Genomic DNA, 19,048 nt, shown 5'->3' with positions numbered 1-19,048 from the left:
TGGATGTTTTGCTGACGAGGTTCGAGAGAGCAGACTTCGATGGTTTGGACATGTCCAGACGCGAGAGAGTGAGTATATTGGTAGAAGGATGGTAAGGATGGAGCTACCAAGGAAGAGAGCGAGAGAGAGGAAGACCAAAGAGAAGGTTGATGGATGTTGTGAGGGAAGACGTGAGGGCAGTTGGGGTGTTAAGAGAGGAAGATGCAGGAGATAGGCTAAGATGGCAAAAGATAACACGCTGTGGCGACCCCTAACGGGACAAGCCGAAAGGAAAAGACGACGACTCCAGTTTCCTCCCACATCCTCCCACACATGGTAGGTCGATTGAAGACTCTAAATTGCCCGTAGGTGTGAATGTGAGAACGTGACACAGCGGTTTTTAGTTTATCTGAGCCCAGCAATTGGGAGGTGACCAGTTCAGGGTGTCCCCACGTCTCCCCCAGAGTCAGCTAGGATAGGTTCCAGCACACCCGTGACCCTCGTGAGGATAAGTGGTACAGAAAATGAATAGATGGACGGATGGACAAATTTAGTTCAGAATGACTCTGTGAAATGGACAAAATGAGCCTAAAATGGCTGTTTAAACCAAAATGGTGTCCTTTCAGGGCGACTTTTTTGCGGGTCTACCCTGACAGGCGTGCCTACCAAATTTCATCTTGCTAAAGGAAACGGGCTCCAAGGTCATAATTTTCACAAACATTTGGCTACGCGAGACATTTGGAAGTTATTTCCGACCCTAAAATGCAGTTGTATGCATGAGGAACTGTTCAATCTGACATATTTTGATCAAAATGGGACTGTTAAGAATTCGATCCTGTTTTTGTGCAGGAAAGGGACGCCGAGCGCCGGCGGCAGTTGCGCGAGCGAGCCAGGCAGCTGATCGCAGAGGCTCGGTCCGGAGTCAAAATGTCCGACATGAGTTTGGACGTGTTTAAGGGCGGCAAGGCTCCCGATCTGGCTGGAGGTCAGTATAAGCACTACTTGCTATGTAAGTAACACACCGCAAGTGCGCATCGCCATTACGTTCTTCAAGGGGTTCCGCTAATCCTTCGAGGAAAAACAAAATGTCATTTTTGCGCCAACCCACGAGTCCGGCTCACCCGGTAATTGTTAATCAACAGAGCGCACTGCGACGCCGGTTTAACTTCCCGGTCGCCGACTCGTCTAATAGCTGACCCCGTCGGGTCTGCCAAGCCGCCGTTCGCGCTCCCTGCTGGTTTCCATTTTCCCACAAATGACGGGGCTATTATGAAAATTAGCGTTATCACAGCCTCTGCTGTCGTCGTTTGTGTCCGACGTGTTAACGATAAACCTATGATTGACAGGGGGAGTTTGTCGTCGGGAGTGTCATTTAAATCGAGGACAACGGCATACATTTTCAAGCGTTCAAAACTATTTGAACAGAGATGTAAATAAAAAGGTCGTATTTAATGCGTGACTTTTCAAAGGTACAGAAATCGAATCTTAACATTAATAGTCATGTCCGTGATGGTGAATCGAGGCAAATCTTCATCTCAAGCCTTTCTGAATATTATTTTGTAATTATTTACACAAACAGAAATATGTTTAATAGCTTGTGTTCCGCATTGCCGAATCTGTTTTGTCACTTTGTTGGTACTTCCGGGCTCCCGTATCGGATCGCTCTCCTTCCGGAGGAGTTCACGAAATGGGACGGAGGCTAAGGAGGAGGAACGTGATTGATTTATTTGCTCCTTCAGCGTCTCTGAATCTCAATAATTGTCGATCTCATTAAAAATGGAGCCGGGGAAGAGGAAAAAGGAGGAGGAGGAGGAGGAAGAAGAAGAAGAGGAGGAGAAATGCTGTTGGGCTGCGTTACACAAGGCCTGCCGAGCAGAACGGCTAATCCTAGCCTCTCTTTCTCTCTCTCTCTCTCTCTCTCTCTCTCTCTCTATGCCATTCCCTCCCTCCCGCTCCTCCAATGCAACTCAACGTAACCGCCCTCCGCCCTTCGTGTTTTTTGCCCGCAAAGAAACTTTCCGACTCTAGCGCCTTTAATTAAGCCCAAGCCACCTGCTAGCACGCTCCACATCGCAGCTAGAAAATTAAGAGGAGGGGAAAGAAAAAAAAAAAAAAAAACGAAAAGAAATTGCCGTTATTGTTTGTCTGTTCATTGTCGAGGAGAGTTTGTTTTACGGCGAGACGTCAAACTTTGCTGCTGTGCTCCACCCACGTGCAAAGACAAAAACTGAACATTTTCCAAATTATCCGTTTCATATACAAAATTGCACCAAATTTCAAGGAAGAGTTTCTTTGAAGGACCCATGGAAATGGTTAATATCAGCTTGAAATGGTTACTTACAGTGAAGAAAATAAGTATTTGAACACCCTGCTGTATTGCAAGTTCTGAAATTTTCATCGTAGGTGCATGCGGCTCCGTAAGAAGTATATCAAGGTTCTGGCGTGGCCTAGCCAGCCTCCAGACTTAAACCCAATAGAAAATCTTTGGGGGGAGCTGAAACTCCGTGTTGCTCAGCGACAGCCCAGAAACGTGTCTAATCTTGAGAAGATCTATGTGGAGGAGTGGGCCAAAATCCCTCCGTCAGTGTGCGCAAACCTGGTGAACAACTACAGGAAACGTTTGACCTCTGGAATTGCAAACAAAGGCGTTCAAATCCTTATTTGCTGCGGTATCACACAAAAATCGTTAAAAAATCATACATTGTGAATTCTGGATTTTTCTTTTTAGATGATCTCTCTCACAGTGGACGTGCACCTACGATGAAAATTTCAGAGCCCTCCGGGATTTCTTAGTGGGAGAACTTGCAATATAGCAGGGTGTTCAAATACTTATTTTCTTCACTTTCAGACTTCCTTTTCAGTCCTTTTTATGGGTCTACACGTAATGGCCATGCCTACCACGCCAAGGGAATCTACTTTGAGGGCTGGATATTCTAAATCTTCCAGTAGAAGTTTGTCTCTGAAGCCCCCCATGAGAAATATAACCTAAATTTGAGTGCTTTAAATCAAAATTGCGAGAGTTTTTGTCTTTGCAGGCATCGCAACTTGGGATTTTTTTTTTTTGGTGGGGCGACTCACGATGGACGTGCCGACCGTGTCGCTAATGGCCCCGTCACACCATGACGTTCTGGTCAGTGTTCTTTAGCGTTTGAGGAAACGTTGGTAGTCGCCCAATGGTCGCCGGGATAGCGCCAGAAGAGCGACTTTTGAACGCTAGTGAACGTCAATGGTCGCTGGGAATCGGCGGAGAACGCCGGTCCGGAAAAAAAGTTTTGAACATGCGCAAAAGTTCTCACCGAGACCAGCGTTCATCGACGTTTAATTTCAAGCGCTGCAGAACGTTCAAGAACGTTCGTGTAACGTTCGCCGAGCGTTGCACGCGTTTGGCTATCGTTAGTCAGTCGTTACTGTAGCGTTACTTGGTTGTTACTTAATCGTTTGCTTTGCAGTGAACGACTCGCCGGCGACCTGTCAACGACCGCTGAACAATCCCCTCGCGCGCACAGCGTGTAACTAAAGTCAAACCAACGTCCTTTGGCGTCCATTGAGCGTCGTCCGTGCGTTTCCCGAACATCCGCGCATATGGGTATATAAACCGACGCTTTGCATTCTTACTTGCAGCGCGAGTTGCCGAAGTCCGCACCCGACATTTTTTTCGTCTAGGCGGCACGATGCCGACTGTTCAAACTCACGAGAACCACTGAAGTGTGTATGAAATTTTCGTTCCCGTTCCACTGTAAAAATGACACGCCGGCAAAACACTATTCTGTCTTGCTTCTCGTGCGTTAGACACGCGTTAATCACACGCCAGATGTGTCATCCGCGTTTGAGAACGCTGAAAAATAGAACGATTGAAATGTTCAGAGAACGTTGACCAGAACGTCATGGTGTGACGGAGCCTTAAGGGGCTGAATTTTCTAAAACCAACAAACTGTCCACCTTGCCATTTAACCTCCCCCCCCCCCCCCCCCCCCCCCCGATTTCTTATCATGTCCTGTCGCACTAACAACCCACACAGACATGTTGGATGATGGAGAGGAGGGTTGCCATGGCGACAAAGGCTTTTATGCTAAAAAGAGTGAGAAGTTCAGCGCGGAGGGCGACACTGTTGACAGCGCCGCTGCCTCTACGTCCGCCCTGGCTATTAACCCGCTGGAGGGCCCCCTCCCGGCTCCACCCGGCTGCAGCCAGGGGCCCCCGGAGCTTACTAACCCCGGCTCTGAGCTAACATCCTCGGGTAAAGTTGCTGGCTGCTGTGCTGCATGGTTTGCCCACTTGTGCTCCTCTCTCTTAACACATTGCTTCCTTTCGACATATTTATACAAACCTTTCTTTTGCATGCGTAGTTTTACAAAAGAAAAGTTGTTTTCAGGCAAAAAAAAACCCCAAAACATTTAACCAAATCTGCGGACTTATTTATGTTTTGTTAGTATATTTGTGCTCTCCTGCTGATTTATGATATGCGCGGGGGTGCGTCCGGAGGCTCCAAAAGAAAAACATAAAAAAACAAAACAGTCTTTTATGTGCACTATCTCCACACCTTTGTTGTTGTTGTGTTGCGCCGCCGCTTCATTGATGTCGGACACGTCCGTCGCCATCGTCTTTATAAAAAGAGCTTAATAATTAAAAGTGGGAGCAAAATGATGATCAAGCTCACTGAAGGGGAAAAAAACAACAACATGAAAGTCCGTAGATGTGTTGGAAAAGCTTCACTTTTAACTCACATAGCAATTAGAAAACATTGTTTTTTTTTTGAATTCACGTTGAATTTATCTGAAAGCGACATACCATGTACATGACTGTAAAAAAAAACCAAAAACTTTTATTAAATATTTATATTTTTTATTTAATTACTATTAAATCTACTGTTATTAATAACCTAAAATACCACAAATGCTTTAACAATAGAATATGAGGCATTTAAAATACTAAATATGCTGTATATGCTGTATATAAAACTTACGCTAAATTAACTTTAACTTACGCTAGGATTTTATGTCTTAAAACTAAGGAGACTATTTTTTTTAAGAATACTTCTTTAGTTGTATTAATTTCATTTAATTTGATTTATTATGCTATTAAAAAGTCTTATTTAGAGCAAAATATCATGACTCAGTGTTTATCCATCCATCCATCCATTTTCTTTGCCGCTTATCCTCACGAGGCTCGCGAGGAGCGCTGGAGCCTATCCCAGCTGTCAACGGGCAGGAGGCGGGGGACACCCCTGAACTGGTCGCCAGCCAATCGCAGGGCACATAGACACAATCACACCGACGGGGCAATTTAGGGTCCAATTAATGTTGCATATTTTTGGGATGTGGGAGGAAACCGGAGTGCCCGCCCGGAGAAATCCCACGCAGGCACGGGGAGAACGTGCAAATTCCACACAGGTGAGGTTGGGATCGAACCCGGGTCCTCAGAACTGCAGGGCCAACACTTTACCAGCTGCTCCACCGTGCCGCCTCAATTTTTTTTTTTTTTTTTTTACTCATGAATATAAAATCACATTCAGTCTTAGCTATGAAGTCCCAAAAAGATAGAAAATGAATCTTCAAACGATGCAAAATTAATCTTCAGAGTTTTTTAACTTGACTCCAGAATGTTGCACAAACATCGTTATGTATAGAAATGGGTGCAGTCAGATAGACGCCATGCGTGCATGCTTCAAGTAGGTCATGAGGTGACGCGTGAAAAGCCCCCCCCTGCCCCCCGCTCCTCTTTCATGCAGCCTGGCAGGACGCACGGAGGAGGTGACGCAGTTGAGAAAATAAACGCATGCACGGCAACAATAAATGAAAATTGATCTCGTGGCTCGGCAGGTGCTTTGCTCAGCTGCACACGGGGAGAGTTTGTAACACTTGTCGAAATTAAAGACTCAAAGATCCTCTTAACGTTTGCCGGGAAATTGGCTCGTGAGTTTACGGGCGTGTCAGGTTTGAATCATGTGTTTTCCGTCGGTGTATTTCAGGAGCAAACAGCAAGCACGTAGACCTGAAGCTGAAGAAGCTGAGTGAGGTCAGACCCGGCGCCCTCCATGCCAACGCCAGCCCTTCCTCCCCGTCCTCCTCCTCCTCTTCTTCCTCCTCGACACCCACTGCCACCTCCTCCTCCGCCTCCCCGCTCAGCCCGACAGAAGGAGCGGTACGTACTACGGGACGCTGCGGAACGTGACATCATCTTGGACTTTAGGGGACAAAGTAGGACTTAGCGAGTCACAGAAGGGGGCAGGCATATTATTTGTCATAACTGGGGTATTACGCGACAAAGTTAGACATAAGGGGATCAAATGTGACCATATGGGGCATAATAAGGGGAAGCTGAATCTCACTTACCGTAGCTTTCAACAAATATGACATGCTTTTACAGCAACTGTTGATAATCCCTACATGTAAAATATATTATAGGTTTTGTTTTCGTTTATTGCATCCATGTGACAAAAAATGAATCAAATGAAAACATAAAGCTAAATTTTAAAAAATCTGGTAAACGTTTGGCACATTAAAAAAAATGTCCAACAAATAAAATGATTAAATAATGAATTTTCACAAATGACGAGTGAATTTTTAAAAATCCGGCAAAAGGTTTGCACAGTAACAAATAAAATGACTCAATAATGACTTTTACCAAATGACAAGTCAATAAAATACTAAATATTTTTATTGATCAGGAAATCTAGCGAGTCACCTTCCTGAGCACAACTCAATCAGAACTATGAATTGCCAATCATGATATCATTTCAAACACGTGGACTTGTTTGCAATACTGACAGGATGCAGGATCCAGTATGTCGGCCAGTTTTCCCTTTTTGCGTGTCGCCGTTTCAACGCAATATATACTGACTAATTGTGTCATGTCAAAATAATATTGTCATCGATGACAGCACTTATCATTTGTATTAAAAAAAAATATATATATATATATATATATATATATATATATATAATAACTACGTAACTACGACTTTCGGACATCAGATTTTCCTTGATTGTATTTCGATGTTCAACCATTCTTGACCAAAGCACGAGGCGGCCATTACGCCGTAGAAGGCGGCAGCTCATTGGCTTGTTCAGTCGAGCTCCAGCGAATCAGCAACTCGTATGCTAAGCTGTTGTTGTCACGTTGTTTCACGCAGATTTCGGCCGTCAATTATCAAAACTGTCGACTCGGACGCAATAATTTTTGTCATAAATGCGAAATTACGATATTTCTGTGAAAATTCCCACTTGCCCAGTCGGGCAATCGTGCCGTACATTGACTTTCCCGAAGATGCTTTTCGGGCAAGTCGGGTAATCGGGCAATCGTGCATGTTGAGCCCTGTTTTATGTGACAAAATAGGACATAATAAGACACAATAGGTGACAAAGTGATAGAATGTCATCAAATGAGATGTGGGGCACAATTTGATCAAATGAAACATAATAACTATGATAGGACTTGGTTGCATGGGAGGTTAATTAAGGTGGACGGTACGAGAATGGCCAAAATGGATCATAATTGGGACATTGTGGCCCACTATTTGACCATATTGGTACATGATGAGACAACAGGGGACACTATGGAACAAAATGACACAATACGGAGGAGCAGATGTGCCAAAATGGGAAAATACCTACCTGTACGCGTCTTCAAAAGTGCTATCGATCAGGCCAATTGGACCCGGCCGTCGCAAATTTGTGCCCGGCGTGTGGATGCTCACCTGCGCCGTAACATGAGTAGCACCAGTCACTATTGAGCGTGACCTTCTCCGGTGTAAGCGTGTATCTTCTGATGTGAATATTGAGTCGGCGCAGTCTTAACATCACTTTAATGGATTGATGGGAATGTCAAGTAGAATAAGGTGACGACGGTGCGTACGTCGGTGTGCACTTACGGTGACACTTTGATCATCGATTCACATAAACACCCTCTTGTGTTCAAAGCCAAAAAAGGGTCTTCGTCCTTTGCAGGCGCTTTAGTGACACAGCGTGTGGATGAGTGCGTGTCCGCTAGAAGTGTCGTCACCATTTGCATGTGACATTCGATTTCCACCATATTCCGTTCACGTGTTGACACAAGGGCCACAGAAGACGTGCAATTGTGCGAGTGTATCCGGCAAATGAACCCGTTCGTGGGCAGGGTGGCAATTTTTTTGCCTTATTGAGATAAAAGTCTCCTAACGGGCCTCGATCAAGGAAATGAAACTTCTTTTTCGTTTATGGTTAAGTTGTTTCTGTTGGACAAAATGTTCAATTGTTTGTTGGATTTCATCTGAAAATTTGCTCGGGTTTTACCGGACGTGCCTTTTTTAGCTACTTATCCAATCAAACAGAACAAGAAGAGACTTAATTGCCGGCTGGCGTCGCGAGCCGGCAATCGAAAGCGAAGTTAACGAGTCCTGCTTGCGCGCACGGCGTTCGACTATCTGCTCCCGTCTCAAGCGGCGGAACATGTTTGCCCCTAATTGTCGACTTTATTACACTTTTGGCCGTCTTATTAGCGTCAGCGGTCGCCTCCGTCGCTTTTCTTTTTCCACTCGGCTTGGCTCATTTGGAAGCGCGCTAATAAAGCGTTTTTACTTTGTGTCTTTTTATTCTAATTTCCTTTTCTTTTTTTTTTTTTTTGTTTTTTGTGGGCCGGGTGATAGCGGGAGAAGCGAGCATGCAGCTTTTTAACACGTGTTCACATTGAAAACAATCGCCTTTTTGCCCTTTTTGCATAATTTGAATATATTTTCTGGCTCAGGGTTTTGTTGAAAGTCAAGTTAATTGCCTCCTTTTTGCGTCTCCCCTGAGCGTGTGTGTGTGCGTGTGCGCGTGTGTGCACGTGCGTCTGTATTCATGGAAGCAAACAGCCATGTTGCTAAGGTATCACGTTCTAGCAGACGTTGCGTAGAGCTCTGGCAGCAGACGTTTTTAATTTTTTTTTTTTTTTTTTGCACACAGGCTTTTACATGTACACTAATCTTGCGCGTCTTTGTGTGTGCGCTTTTACGTACAGTTATGAGGTCGGGCTTGGTTGGTTTGGGGGTCGCTAGTTTTGTTTATTTTTAGTGGGGTTGCTTGCTTGGTATGGTTGGTTGGTTTCTTTTTTTTTTTTTTTGGGTGGGGCTGTTGGTGTGATTTTTTTTTTTTTTTTTTTTTTTTTTTTTTTTTTTTTAGGGGGTCTGGTTGGTTTATTTGTTTTTGGGGTTGTTCTGTTTGTCTTTCGGTTGATCTCTTTTGGTTTTTCACGATCGGTCGATAGGTCCAAATGGTTCAGCAGTCATTCGGCTCGTTGGTAGATGGCTTCGTTTGTTGGTGTTTTAGTTTGGTCGAGTGGGTCGTTGGTTTTCGTTTGTTTGACCGGTTCGTCGGTTTATTTTGGAGTGCGTTTTTGTCGGTTGCACGCTTGGTCGCTCCTGTTTCTTGTTTGTTACATTTGCTGATTTGCACTCAGCAGTTGTATTCTCCATATAATTTGACATCAACAGACGAGTTCTGGTTGTCCTCCAACAGTTTTCTCCATTTTGCGTGTTGTACAGAATAACGCGGAGCAGCTGCGAGCAGAGCGACTGCGCCGCGCCACCGAGCGGCTGCGCAGCCCTGTGGTCTTCAACAAGGACTCTGCGGTCAGGAAGACCCAGCTCAAGTCCTTCAGTCAGTACGTGGACAACAGACCAGGTGCGTCCGTCCCCTTCAGATTACGTACGAGACCTTACGAGGACTTTTTTTTCATGACGTTGCTTGCTTTCCCGTAGAGGTGAAAAGACAAAAGTCTGCTTGTGAGGACCCGAAGAAGGCCGAGGAGGACGACTGGTCGCGCTCGGGGATTGACATCCTTCGACTGTTTGAGGAAGAGGTTTGTTTTTGTCAAATCAGCTTTGCCCCACCCCACAAACCTCGCCAAAATGCCGGCTCGTTGCATTGCTGGACATGGCTTGAACACTCGGGAGGACGGATTTACCTTTCATTAGTTTGCAAAAGACCCGGTTTGTCGTGAAAAATGGATTGCACGGGTGCCAAATGTGTCGATGTGCACATCGAGCGGCTTCCGCGTCGGGCTCGACACATTTAGCACCCCTGTCATACATACGCGGATCTTTTGTTACATTATGAGAGACCGATTACGGTGGTCCGCCCCAAACTTTCATTTTTTTTTTTTTAGTAGCTGTATACACACCTACCTGTCATTTGGAACCCACAAGCTCTCGTCCTTTGCACCCGTGCAATCCATTTTTCACGACGAACCGGGTCTATTTGAAAAGTATGAAGAGTAAATCCATCCTCGCGAGCGTTCGAGCAATGTCCAGCAATGCAACGAGCCGGCATTTTGGCTAACACGAAGGAACAACGACCTACCTTCCCAGCAGGTAAAACTAGTACCAACAAATGAGTCCACTGGAGGGCGCTACTGTCCCGTACGTCACTTCCTGCTTCTTCTCGAAAACAAATCCCTCCAGAGGATTTTCATGGCGGGAGTTACAAAAAGCTGTATACGTCAAAATTATGTTTTGTGGTGAGGAAAAAAAAAAAAGCGCAAGGGTCCATATCGGCTGCTGTTTTTTTCATTAATAACATACTAAAAATCGTGCCTTTCATGACAGTGGCCCTTTAAGAGAGTGCTCGGTTCTGTGGTCGCAAACAGAGGGAAATGGTTCAAACTGACACATTTTTTTCAGGTGTTGAAAAATAACATTCATGCAGTGTTTAATAAAAAAAGAAAAAGTTGAACTGAACGGTATACATAGATAAAACCGTGCAAAATTTAGAGTGGCTTGTTGTTGTTCATTATTTTTTCCCTTGTATTTTTCGAATGTATTTTATTTATTTCATTATCATAGTCTCATTTTATTATTCATTGTCGTGCGTATTATATTCGATGTTCAATACAAAACGATTTTCAATACAAACAAACTACCAGTCGGCGGTAAAAGTTGTCAAGCATCGAGCGGTCGAACTCCCCCCAACCCGAACCCCAAGAAATTGACTTTGGAGCGTATCCACATTTCATACACTGCCAGTCGTCTTAGTTTGTGTTTAAACTTGAGCGTGTGTCCGTCAGAACGCTCTAATTTCAGTGCAGCCCTCTCTTCTCTATCGGCGACCCCGCACCCCTCTGCGCTGGGGGGCGCGCGCACACACATACACGCCGCCGCCCGGGCTCCAGGGTTAATGGGTGTTGAACCTTTCCATTATCCCGATCAGCCAAGAATTACCTGCTGAATGATGTTTGCATTAATATAATATATATGGTAATTTCCCGGCTCTTAATTACGGCCGGGCCGAGCGCGGCAAGGGGAGTGGGCTGATCATGTGTAAAATTGATTTGCCAAGGAGAAAAATATGGCGATAGAGCGAAAGGAAAGGGAGGCTGCACGAAGAGGAGGAGGAGGCGGAGAAGGAGAAGGAGGGCGACTTGGGAATTGCAAACACACGGGCAGCGAGGGGAAAAACGCCTGACTGGGTGAATGGAACAAGAGGCCGAAAAACAAACTTTCACGCTAGTTCTTCTTCCCACGAAGCAGCACTGAAATTAATATCTACTATATATATATATATGTGTGCGCGCAAATGAACATTCCCATCACTGTTGAATAGCAGCAAGCACAAACATGTCTGAAATGGCGGCTGTGTAACATTTAATAAACTAATAAATCTGTGCATTACTAAATTGTTTGAAAGGAGACTTTCGTATCAAATTTTCTAAATTGGCCACTCACGTAGCCACGCCCCGCCTAAATTCAGACCGTCCGATCACGGCCCGGTAGGCAGACGCTTTTATGGCGGTTCCGTTGTGGTCGAGTACGACACCTCAGCCATTTGAAAAATGAAGGTAAGCGTTGCAAACAATAACGCGATACACGTAGTTGTTTGCCTCCCTCGAAAATCAGCAAGCGAAATGCTGTTGCTATGCTACCTGCGTGGTGCACTGATGAGGATAGTTGCGTCCGTTTGTATTGGCTTATAAATACACATTTAAACCCAATTTTTATAAAAAAAAAAAAAACTTTAAATGTTGATTAAATAAATGTTTTTGATCATTTGAAATCTTAAGCACCTATTTCCCTCATCCTTCTGTTTAATTGTACATTTACAGTTGTTTTTTTTTTTTTCCAGGCAATAACGAGTGAAAATAGTGAGCCGAGATACATTTGAGTAGGCTTGTTTTGTTGAAATGAGTTCCTGTAATGTTTCATTGCAGAATGAAGGCAGCCACATGGGATGAAATACATTTTCACCGACATAGATTTGTCACCTCATTGGCTCATTGATTCCGTCGATTAGCTTAAAAAAAAAAAAAAAAGAAAGAAACTTTGGGAAAATGATGTAACGCGAGTGTTCTTTAAAGGCATTTTTTATCGCCAGCCGCGTCGTGTAACCCGACTTTGATGGGCGCGGCTGTCAATAAGGCGAACACCAAGTCGCTGGGTTCCTAGTATTTATTTTAATAAAATCCAGGGCAATAAATTGGCCATTTTATTATCATAATTAGCAAGTGAACATTGTGTGTTGGTGTTGTTTTAATAATAGCAATATAAAGTATCATACCAACTTGGACAAAGGTGTATTTGCAAACACAAGCAAGTTGTCCTTTTTTTCTTTTCTTTTTTTAAATTTTATTTTACTGAAAAGTTAGTATTTTGGGGGTGGGGGGTGCGTTCCAGCCAACCGACGATATTTTAAATATAAGTAAATCCTGCCACTTAATAGCATACCAAAATATACAAAAAAAAAAAAAAAAAAATTAACATTAGGGTCACAGACTTTCATAAATTGTTAGCTGGTTAAATACACGACAGGTAAATCTCCGGTTTTTATTTAAAGTTCTACTGAGCGATAATACACTTTTTTGATGAATTATTTAGACCGCCTGGGAAGACCAGGTGCTGTAAGCTTCTCTCCCTGGTTAAAATCCAAAGGGGTTGCGTCAGGAAGGGCACCCGGCGTAAAACGTCGCCAAACAAATATGCGGGACAAGCCGAAAGGAAAAGATTTACTAGCTGCTGCTTGTTGTGAGGTTTTCTGCCACCATGTAGTGCTCATAACCCAAGACAAAAAAAAAAAATGCCCAACCGTTTTTTTGCACGCATCACTCAAAAGTCAAGCGTCCACTGCGTGGCTTGCAGACCCTCGGGAGTCCCGAGTGCTCGGGTTTGAGAACCACCGTAGAAGACGACTAGAAGAGTGAGCGCCTGAAAAGCTCGCCACTGTCATGTTCAAACTTTTTTTTTTTTTTTTTTGCAGGGGCGGGGGGCGACTTTCGTGTCGCTGTTTTCACGCGGACGTCTCAGTGATGAGAGACCCCCACCCCTTGTCACTCATTCTCGCCACTTTCTCTCCGTCCCTCAGAAGGCGTTCAAAGACACCAGCCAGTATGTGGTGGGTGAGCTGTCGGCGCTGGAGAGCGAGCAGCGGCACATCGACGCCCGGGCGGCTCGCGTGGAGAAGAGGCTGCGCTATCTCATGGACACAGGTACCTCGAGCCCAATTACGCTGGGGAAGGAGAGGAAGAGAGAGAGAGGAAAAAAAAAAAAAAAAAGTGTTTTGCCAAATTGAACACACACGCACACATACATATATATGGAGAGAGTGGGGCGTTTGCGCAAGAGGGAATCTTTGAAGGGGAGCGGGGGAGACCTCTCTGGGCCGGGGTGATAAGGGAGCCCTTCATGGGGGAAAACGATAACTGGGTGTGATAGCGGCCCAAAGTCTGCACCGCCGCCGTTTGGTTCGGTTTGCCAGCCGGCCCGGCCGGCCGGCCGGCCTCGCGCTCGCTCGCTCGCTCGCTATTGAACAGCGCGCTCAACCGTGCACACGCGCACACACCCTCCTCGCCCTAGTACATATCTGGCCTCGCTTGATATGCTGTGTAAGGTAAGACGGGGTTGAGTTAAAGGGAAGCAAAAAGGGATGAGGGGAGGGGGAGAGGGCCGGGGGCGGGGGGGCATCCCAACACGTGCGTCGACACACTTTTACAAATCCTCACGTACACACCCACGCGTACACAAAGTCCCCCCCCCACCCCCCCACCCCGCTTTTTGGCAGGCGGAGTTTGTAAGATTTGTCCGCGGGGTAAAAAGCCTTGTTAGGACGCAAGCCAAAAAAAAAAGAAAAAGAAAAGAGAGAGAGAGAGAGTGGCCCCCGCTTGCATGTGAAATTGGAGGAAAGCGACACCTGTTTGTGCCGCTAAACCCGAGCAATAGCGGTAAAATGTTGATCTTGACAAAAAGCCCAAGATTTTTTTGACACACTCTTTCACGAATAGAAAAAAAAATCTGCGAGTGATGGACACCCACCCAGCCACCCATCCATCCATCCATTTTCCAAGCCACTTATCCTCACAATGCTCGTGGAACCGATCCCAGCTCACTTCGGGTCAAACCCCCCTCATTAACGTTAACACCGTACTGTGAGTTCCCAAAGATGCCACAAGATGGTGGCAAAGCAGTAGTTTCGCTGCTTTTACCAAAGCACAAAAACAGCGACTAGATTAGTTTTCAGCAAATAACGGCGAATGGGTTCCCCCAAGAATCGGCGTATTCGCAAATGCACAATCGGGGATTTACATCATCTGTTATTTTTGTGAATTATCATCCAATTTAATGTGTAGCAAATAGCTTGAGAACAAATTTATTGATTGTCTTGAACGCTGAATTAGTCAACCCTGAAGGTAAGTTTCCGCCCATCTAGCCAGTTCGTGTTTATTCTCGTCTCACTCACGACTCTTAAGACATTACCTTTTTAATCAATAACAGCTTAATAAATTATTGATTTTATTTATTTATTTGCAAATGAAGTTGAACTTTTTTTAGTTGTAAAATGTTGTTTGTGCAAGACGCTACTGTATGCTGTCAATATATAATTAAATGTGAACTTGAGCAATGTGGTGCTTTGCTGCTCAAGTTAGATGATTTTTTTCTTTTTTTTTTTTTTTTTTTTTTTTAAAGAAGAAAAAGGAAAATCGTGACCACAGATGCACTATTTGTTTATCGCAGCATTTGGCAGTTATGTTCCATGTGTAAACTCCATACACCGAAAAATCTGACTGACTACCTCTGTAATGGTTTACCACGCTGATTTTCTAGTTTAGGGGTGCGTGTCCCCCACCCCGAGAAAGCAACAAGGTATTTCCGCTAAGCTTGGCCACCCCATTTGTCTCCTCATATCAAGACTATCTTCTTCTTCTTCTTGGCTTCTTCCCCCCCCCCCTGCCAGCGCAACCGCCATTGTGTCCTCTCCGAGCTTATTTACTCCCAAAGATTTCTTTTGGAAAATGTGTATATATATATATATATTGATATATACTGTATGTGTGTGCCTCCGCCTCTGTAAAATCCCATGAAAAGGGACAAGGACAAAAAGGGGAGGAGGGAGAGAAATTCACTTTGTAGGTGAAGAGGAAAAGAGAAAATGCGCTTTACACAAGCCACCAGACGGCAAACGATACCGTGCCGTCCTTGTTGTTGGCTTATATACGGCGGTCGATTCGTGTCCGTGTTCGTGCCCGACCAGCTATCAATTTTCAGTTTTCCTGATGATAATATTCAATAAAAAGGACTAGATTCTTAATATTTAAATCGTAAAATGGACTCATTAAAAGAAAAGGGTGTAGAAAAAAAAACAAATTTTCTCCTATCATATTAAATACTAAAGAATTGAAACGTTTTTTTATTGTTAAATTGACTAATTTAAGGAGATTATAAAGTAAAAAAAAATCATGTGAAAAATATCGTAACAAAAGAATAAATCTAAATTTAATTTAGAGTATAAAATGATAAAAATTGAGTCATTTTATAGAAAATATTCGTCCATCCATCCATTTTCTTTTCCCGCTTATCCTCATGAGGGTTGCGGGGAGTGCTGGAGCCTATCCCAGCTCTCAACGGGAAGGATGCGGGGTACACCCTGAACTGGTCGCCAGCCAATCGCAGGGCACATAGACACAAACAGCCGCACTCACAATCACACCTCGGGGCAATTTAGAGTGTCCAATTATGTTGCATGTTTTTGGGAGGTGGGAGGAAATCGGAGTGCCCACCCGGAGAAAAGCCACCAAGGCACGGGGAGAACATGCAAACTCCGCACATGCGGAGCCGGGATCATACCCGGGTCCTCAGAACTGTGAGGCCAACGCTTTACCGGCTGATCCACCGTGCCTATAGAAAATATTATTCTATTGATTTTTTTTTTTTTTTTTGGTGAAAATTTAAGTTCTCAGTATTTACCAGAATTTTATTTTTTTATATTTGTCTTGCAGCAGCGTTCTCTCTGACTCAATTTAATATTTCTCATATTTTTTGTTGATGTAGTCAGTAAAGATATCCACAAATAACTCAATTTGTACACGCGTGATCTCCCTTTTAGTCCTTACGCACACGTTGCTCCGCTTTCGGACCTTGCTGGAATCTTGTTGATCTGAACGAGTCTTCCAGCCTGTCGTCTTTGACGAGATGTCCGCCCACCTCTTTAGAAAGACAATGGAGGCCGTTAGCGGCGCACGGGAATACGCGTGCGGCCCTAAAAGGCACAAATATTCGAGGCGCTCGTATGACAATCGGCCTCGTCCGTATTCGGCAGGTGTCGGCTGAGCCGTGTGCCGATGCCGGCGCTAATGTGTGAAGGACAGCGCTCCCAGCGGTGCGAGCATAACAAGTTCATTAGCGCGCCGGCGTCGGCGTCGCAGGAATTCAAATTCTCCCCCACCCGCGTCGCCCCGCGCCCCTGCCTCCTGATTGGACGGCAGCCGACGCTCATTAGAGCCCCGCAGTAATTAAGAGTTGTTAGAAAGTGAATTCTCCAACCGCAGATTAGGAAATTAAACTATTTACTGATTACATATTAATGGAAGACAACAATGGCGCCCGCCATAAGCTTGGAAGGCAACCAAGGAATAAATCTGTGTACTTAATTACCACAAACAATGGGCGCATGGAAATGGGAGTTTGACGCGCGCACACTCCCCTGCTGTAATGTGTGTGATATCAGAAGACACTTGACAATTCTTGTTCAATTATCTCTATTATTTAATGTGCTGTGAACTGCCGCTGAGTAAATAAATTACCCACCCCAATTACTTTGGAGGCATCTGGGGAGGCCCGGCGCCTAATAGAAAATGCCGCCCAACGCCGCGTTGTGCCCCAATCGGGGTGGGGGTTGAGGAGGTGAGAAGGATGGGAGATTTGTAACGGCACGCCAGAAATTTGCATTTGGTGTGTACCTTGGTTTTGACGTATTATAATAATGACGAATAACAGGATAATTTGCAAAAAAAAAAAAAAAAGGGGTAACGACTGCATAATGATACAGGCATAAATATACTGACATGAAGAGATGTTTCTAAACTAGCAAAAAAAAAAAATGCTCATCATCATGCTTAGTAGTAGAATAATATTGTTTTAATGCACTTAGACATGAAATATTAATAATACAGAGGATCCTCGATTTATGACCTACGTCTGTAGTCCCCAGAGAATAACGTATTTTGGTCTGTAATGTGCGACTCAACACCAGAACGAAAGCTGAAGATCTTTTGAAGATGCTGGATGAAGCTGGTAAAGAAAAGTAGTATTAGCCACAGTGCACCGACATAGCTGAAAGGCCACTCACAGAGAATGAAGCTATTACTCCTAAAGACATGTTTATATGACAAAAAAAGATAGATTACAGTTTGCAAAAAGACTTCTGGTGACTTGTCCTGTGGTCTGATGGAACTCAAGTGGAGCTGTTTGACCGTGATGAACAACGTTACATCTGGAGGAAAAAAGGGGGAAGCAGGTAAACCTGAGAACACCATCCCAACTGTGAAACATCAAAGTGGCAGCAGCATCTTGTGGGGCTGTTTTGCTGCCTCAGGAACTGGACCTCTTCATAAACTAGACGGAATAATAAAGAAACAAATTTACATGGCGATATTAAGGCCACATCTCAAGACATCAGCCAGGAAGCTAAAACTTGGGCGCAAAGTGTTCTTCCAAATGGACAATGACCTGAAGACCACTGCCAAAACCATTCAAAAGTGGCCGTCACAAAGCCCTGATCTGAATCCCATCAAAAATTTTGGGGCCAGATGTGAAAAAGCGTGTGCGAGCAAGGCAACCGACAAACCGGACTCAGGAATGGGCAAAGATTCCAGCAGAGGACTGTCAGAAGCCTGTGGAAGGTTACCCAAAATGTTTGACCTGAGTCATGCACTTCAAAGGAAATGAAATGGATGTACATTTTTGACCTTGAAGAAATTTTCAACAAAATCAAATAATTTGGATACAAGCGGCCGAAATGAGTTTTCCTCCGCAGGGTGTCCGGGCTCTCCCTTAGAGATAGGGTGAGAAGCTCGGTCATCAGGGAGGGGCTCAGTGTGGAGCCGCTACTCCTCCGCACAGAGAAGACCCAGATGAAGTGGCTGGGGGATTTGATTCGGATGCCTCCCGGACGCCTCCCTGGTGAGGTGTTCCGCGAGAGACCCCGAGGACGACCCAGGACACGCCGGAGAGACTACGTCTCTCGGCTGGCTTGGGAACGAGCTGGAAGAAGTGGCTGGGGAAAGGGAAGTTCGGGTATCCCCCGCGACCCCACCCGGAAAAGCGGTAGAAAATGGATGGACGGATGGAAATAATTTGGGTGATCCTGACTGACCTGAAACAGGAGATGTTTAGTCTGATTTGACTTCAGACACTGAGACAACACATGAAATGTGTGTTTTTGCACAGTGTCTGTAAACTTCTGGCTTCATCCACAGAAGTCTCACAGCAGTGTGATTTACGCTCTTTGAATTACACGTCGTAAACCTGAAGGCACACAAATCTACGTACAGTACACGGTGGTTTTCCTTCCATTGACAGTCCAGTGGGCGCGTGCGTCAAATCCAGAACGCTTTTCACGCCAGGTCCATTCTGCTCTCGTCTCCTGGCAGACACAAAAACAGATTAAAGAGAGGAGATGAAAAAAGACCGTCAATCTTATCAGCTGCCGAAGTGCAATTTTTTTTTTTTTTTTTTAAACATATGTTAATCTCCTGTCCTCCTCGCCACTTGTTTATCTTTTATCAAACACGGCGCGAGGTGACGGCCAGCTTTGCGGCCGCGCTATAAGTGCCATTATGGGCGATAATTGCG

At 44.8% G+C, this 19,048-nt stretch overlaps 1 protein-coding gene across 2 annotated transcripts in view; it reads left to right on the top strand.

The window, feature by feature from the left end:
- The window catches only part of ehbp1 (EH domain binding protein 1), a 151,319-nt gene that overhangs the window by 103,653 nt on the left and 28,618 nt on the right, over positions 1-19,048 (top strand). The window contains exons 16-21 of one of the 2 annotated variants that reach the window (XM_061836575.1): positions 829-964; positions 3,998-4,216; positions 5,948-6,120; positions 9,479-9,617; positions 9,695-9,795; positions 13,287-13,410. In XM_061836575.1, coding sequence (XP_061692559.1) covers positions 829-964; positions 3,998-4,216; positions 5,948-6,120; positions 9,479-9,617; positions 9,695-9,795; positions 13,287-13,410 — 892 coding nt within the window. The remainder of the gene's footprint in view (positions 1-828; positions 965-3,997; positions 4,217-5,947; positions 6,121-9,478; positions 9,618-9,694; positions 9,796-13,286; positions 13,411-19,048) is intronic. The other variant, XM_061836576.1, reaches the window with a different exon arrangement.

Source organism: Syngnathoides biaculeatus, chromosome 12 (assembly GCF_019802595.1).
Source record: "Syngnathoides biaculeatus isolate LvHL_M chromosome 12, ASM1980259v1, whole genome shotgun sequence".
In the NCBI taxonomy this organism is placed as follows: domain Eukaryota; kingdom Metazoa; phylum Chordata; class Actinopteri; order Syngnathiformes; family Syngnathidae; genus Syngnathoides; species Syngnathoides biaculeatus.
This window is presented reverse-complemented; position numbering and strand designations above follow the sequence as displayed.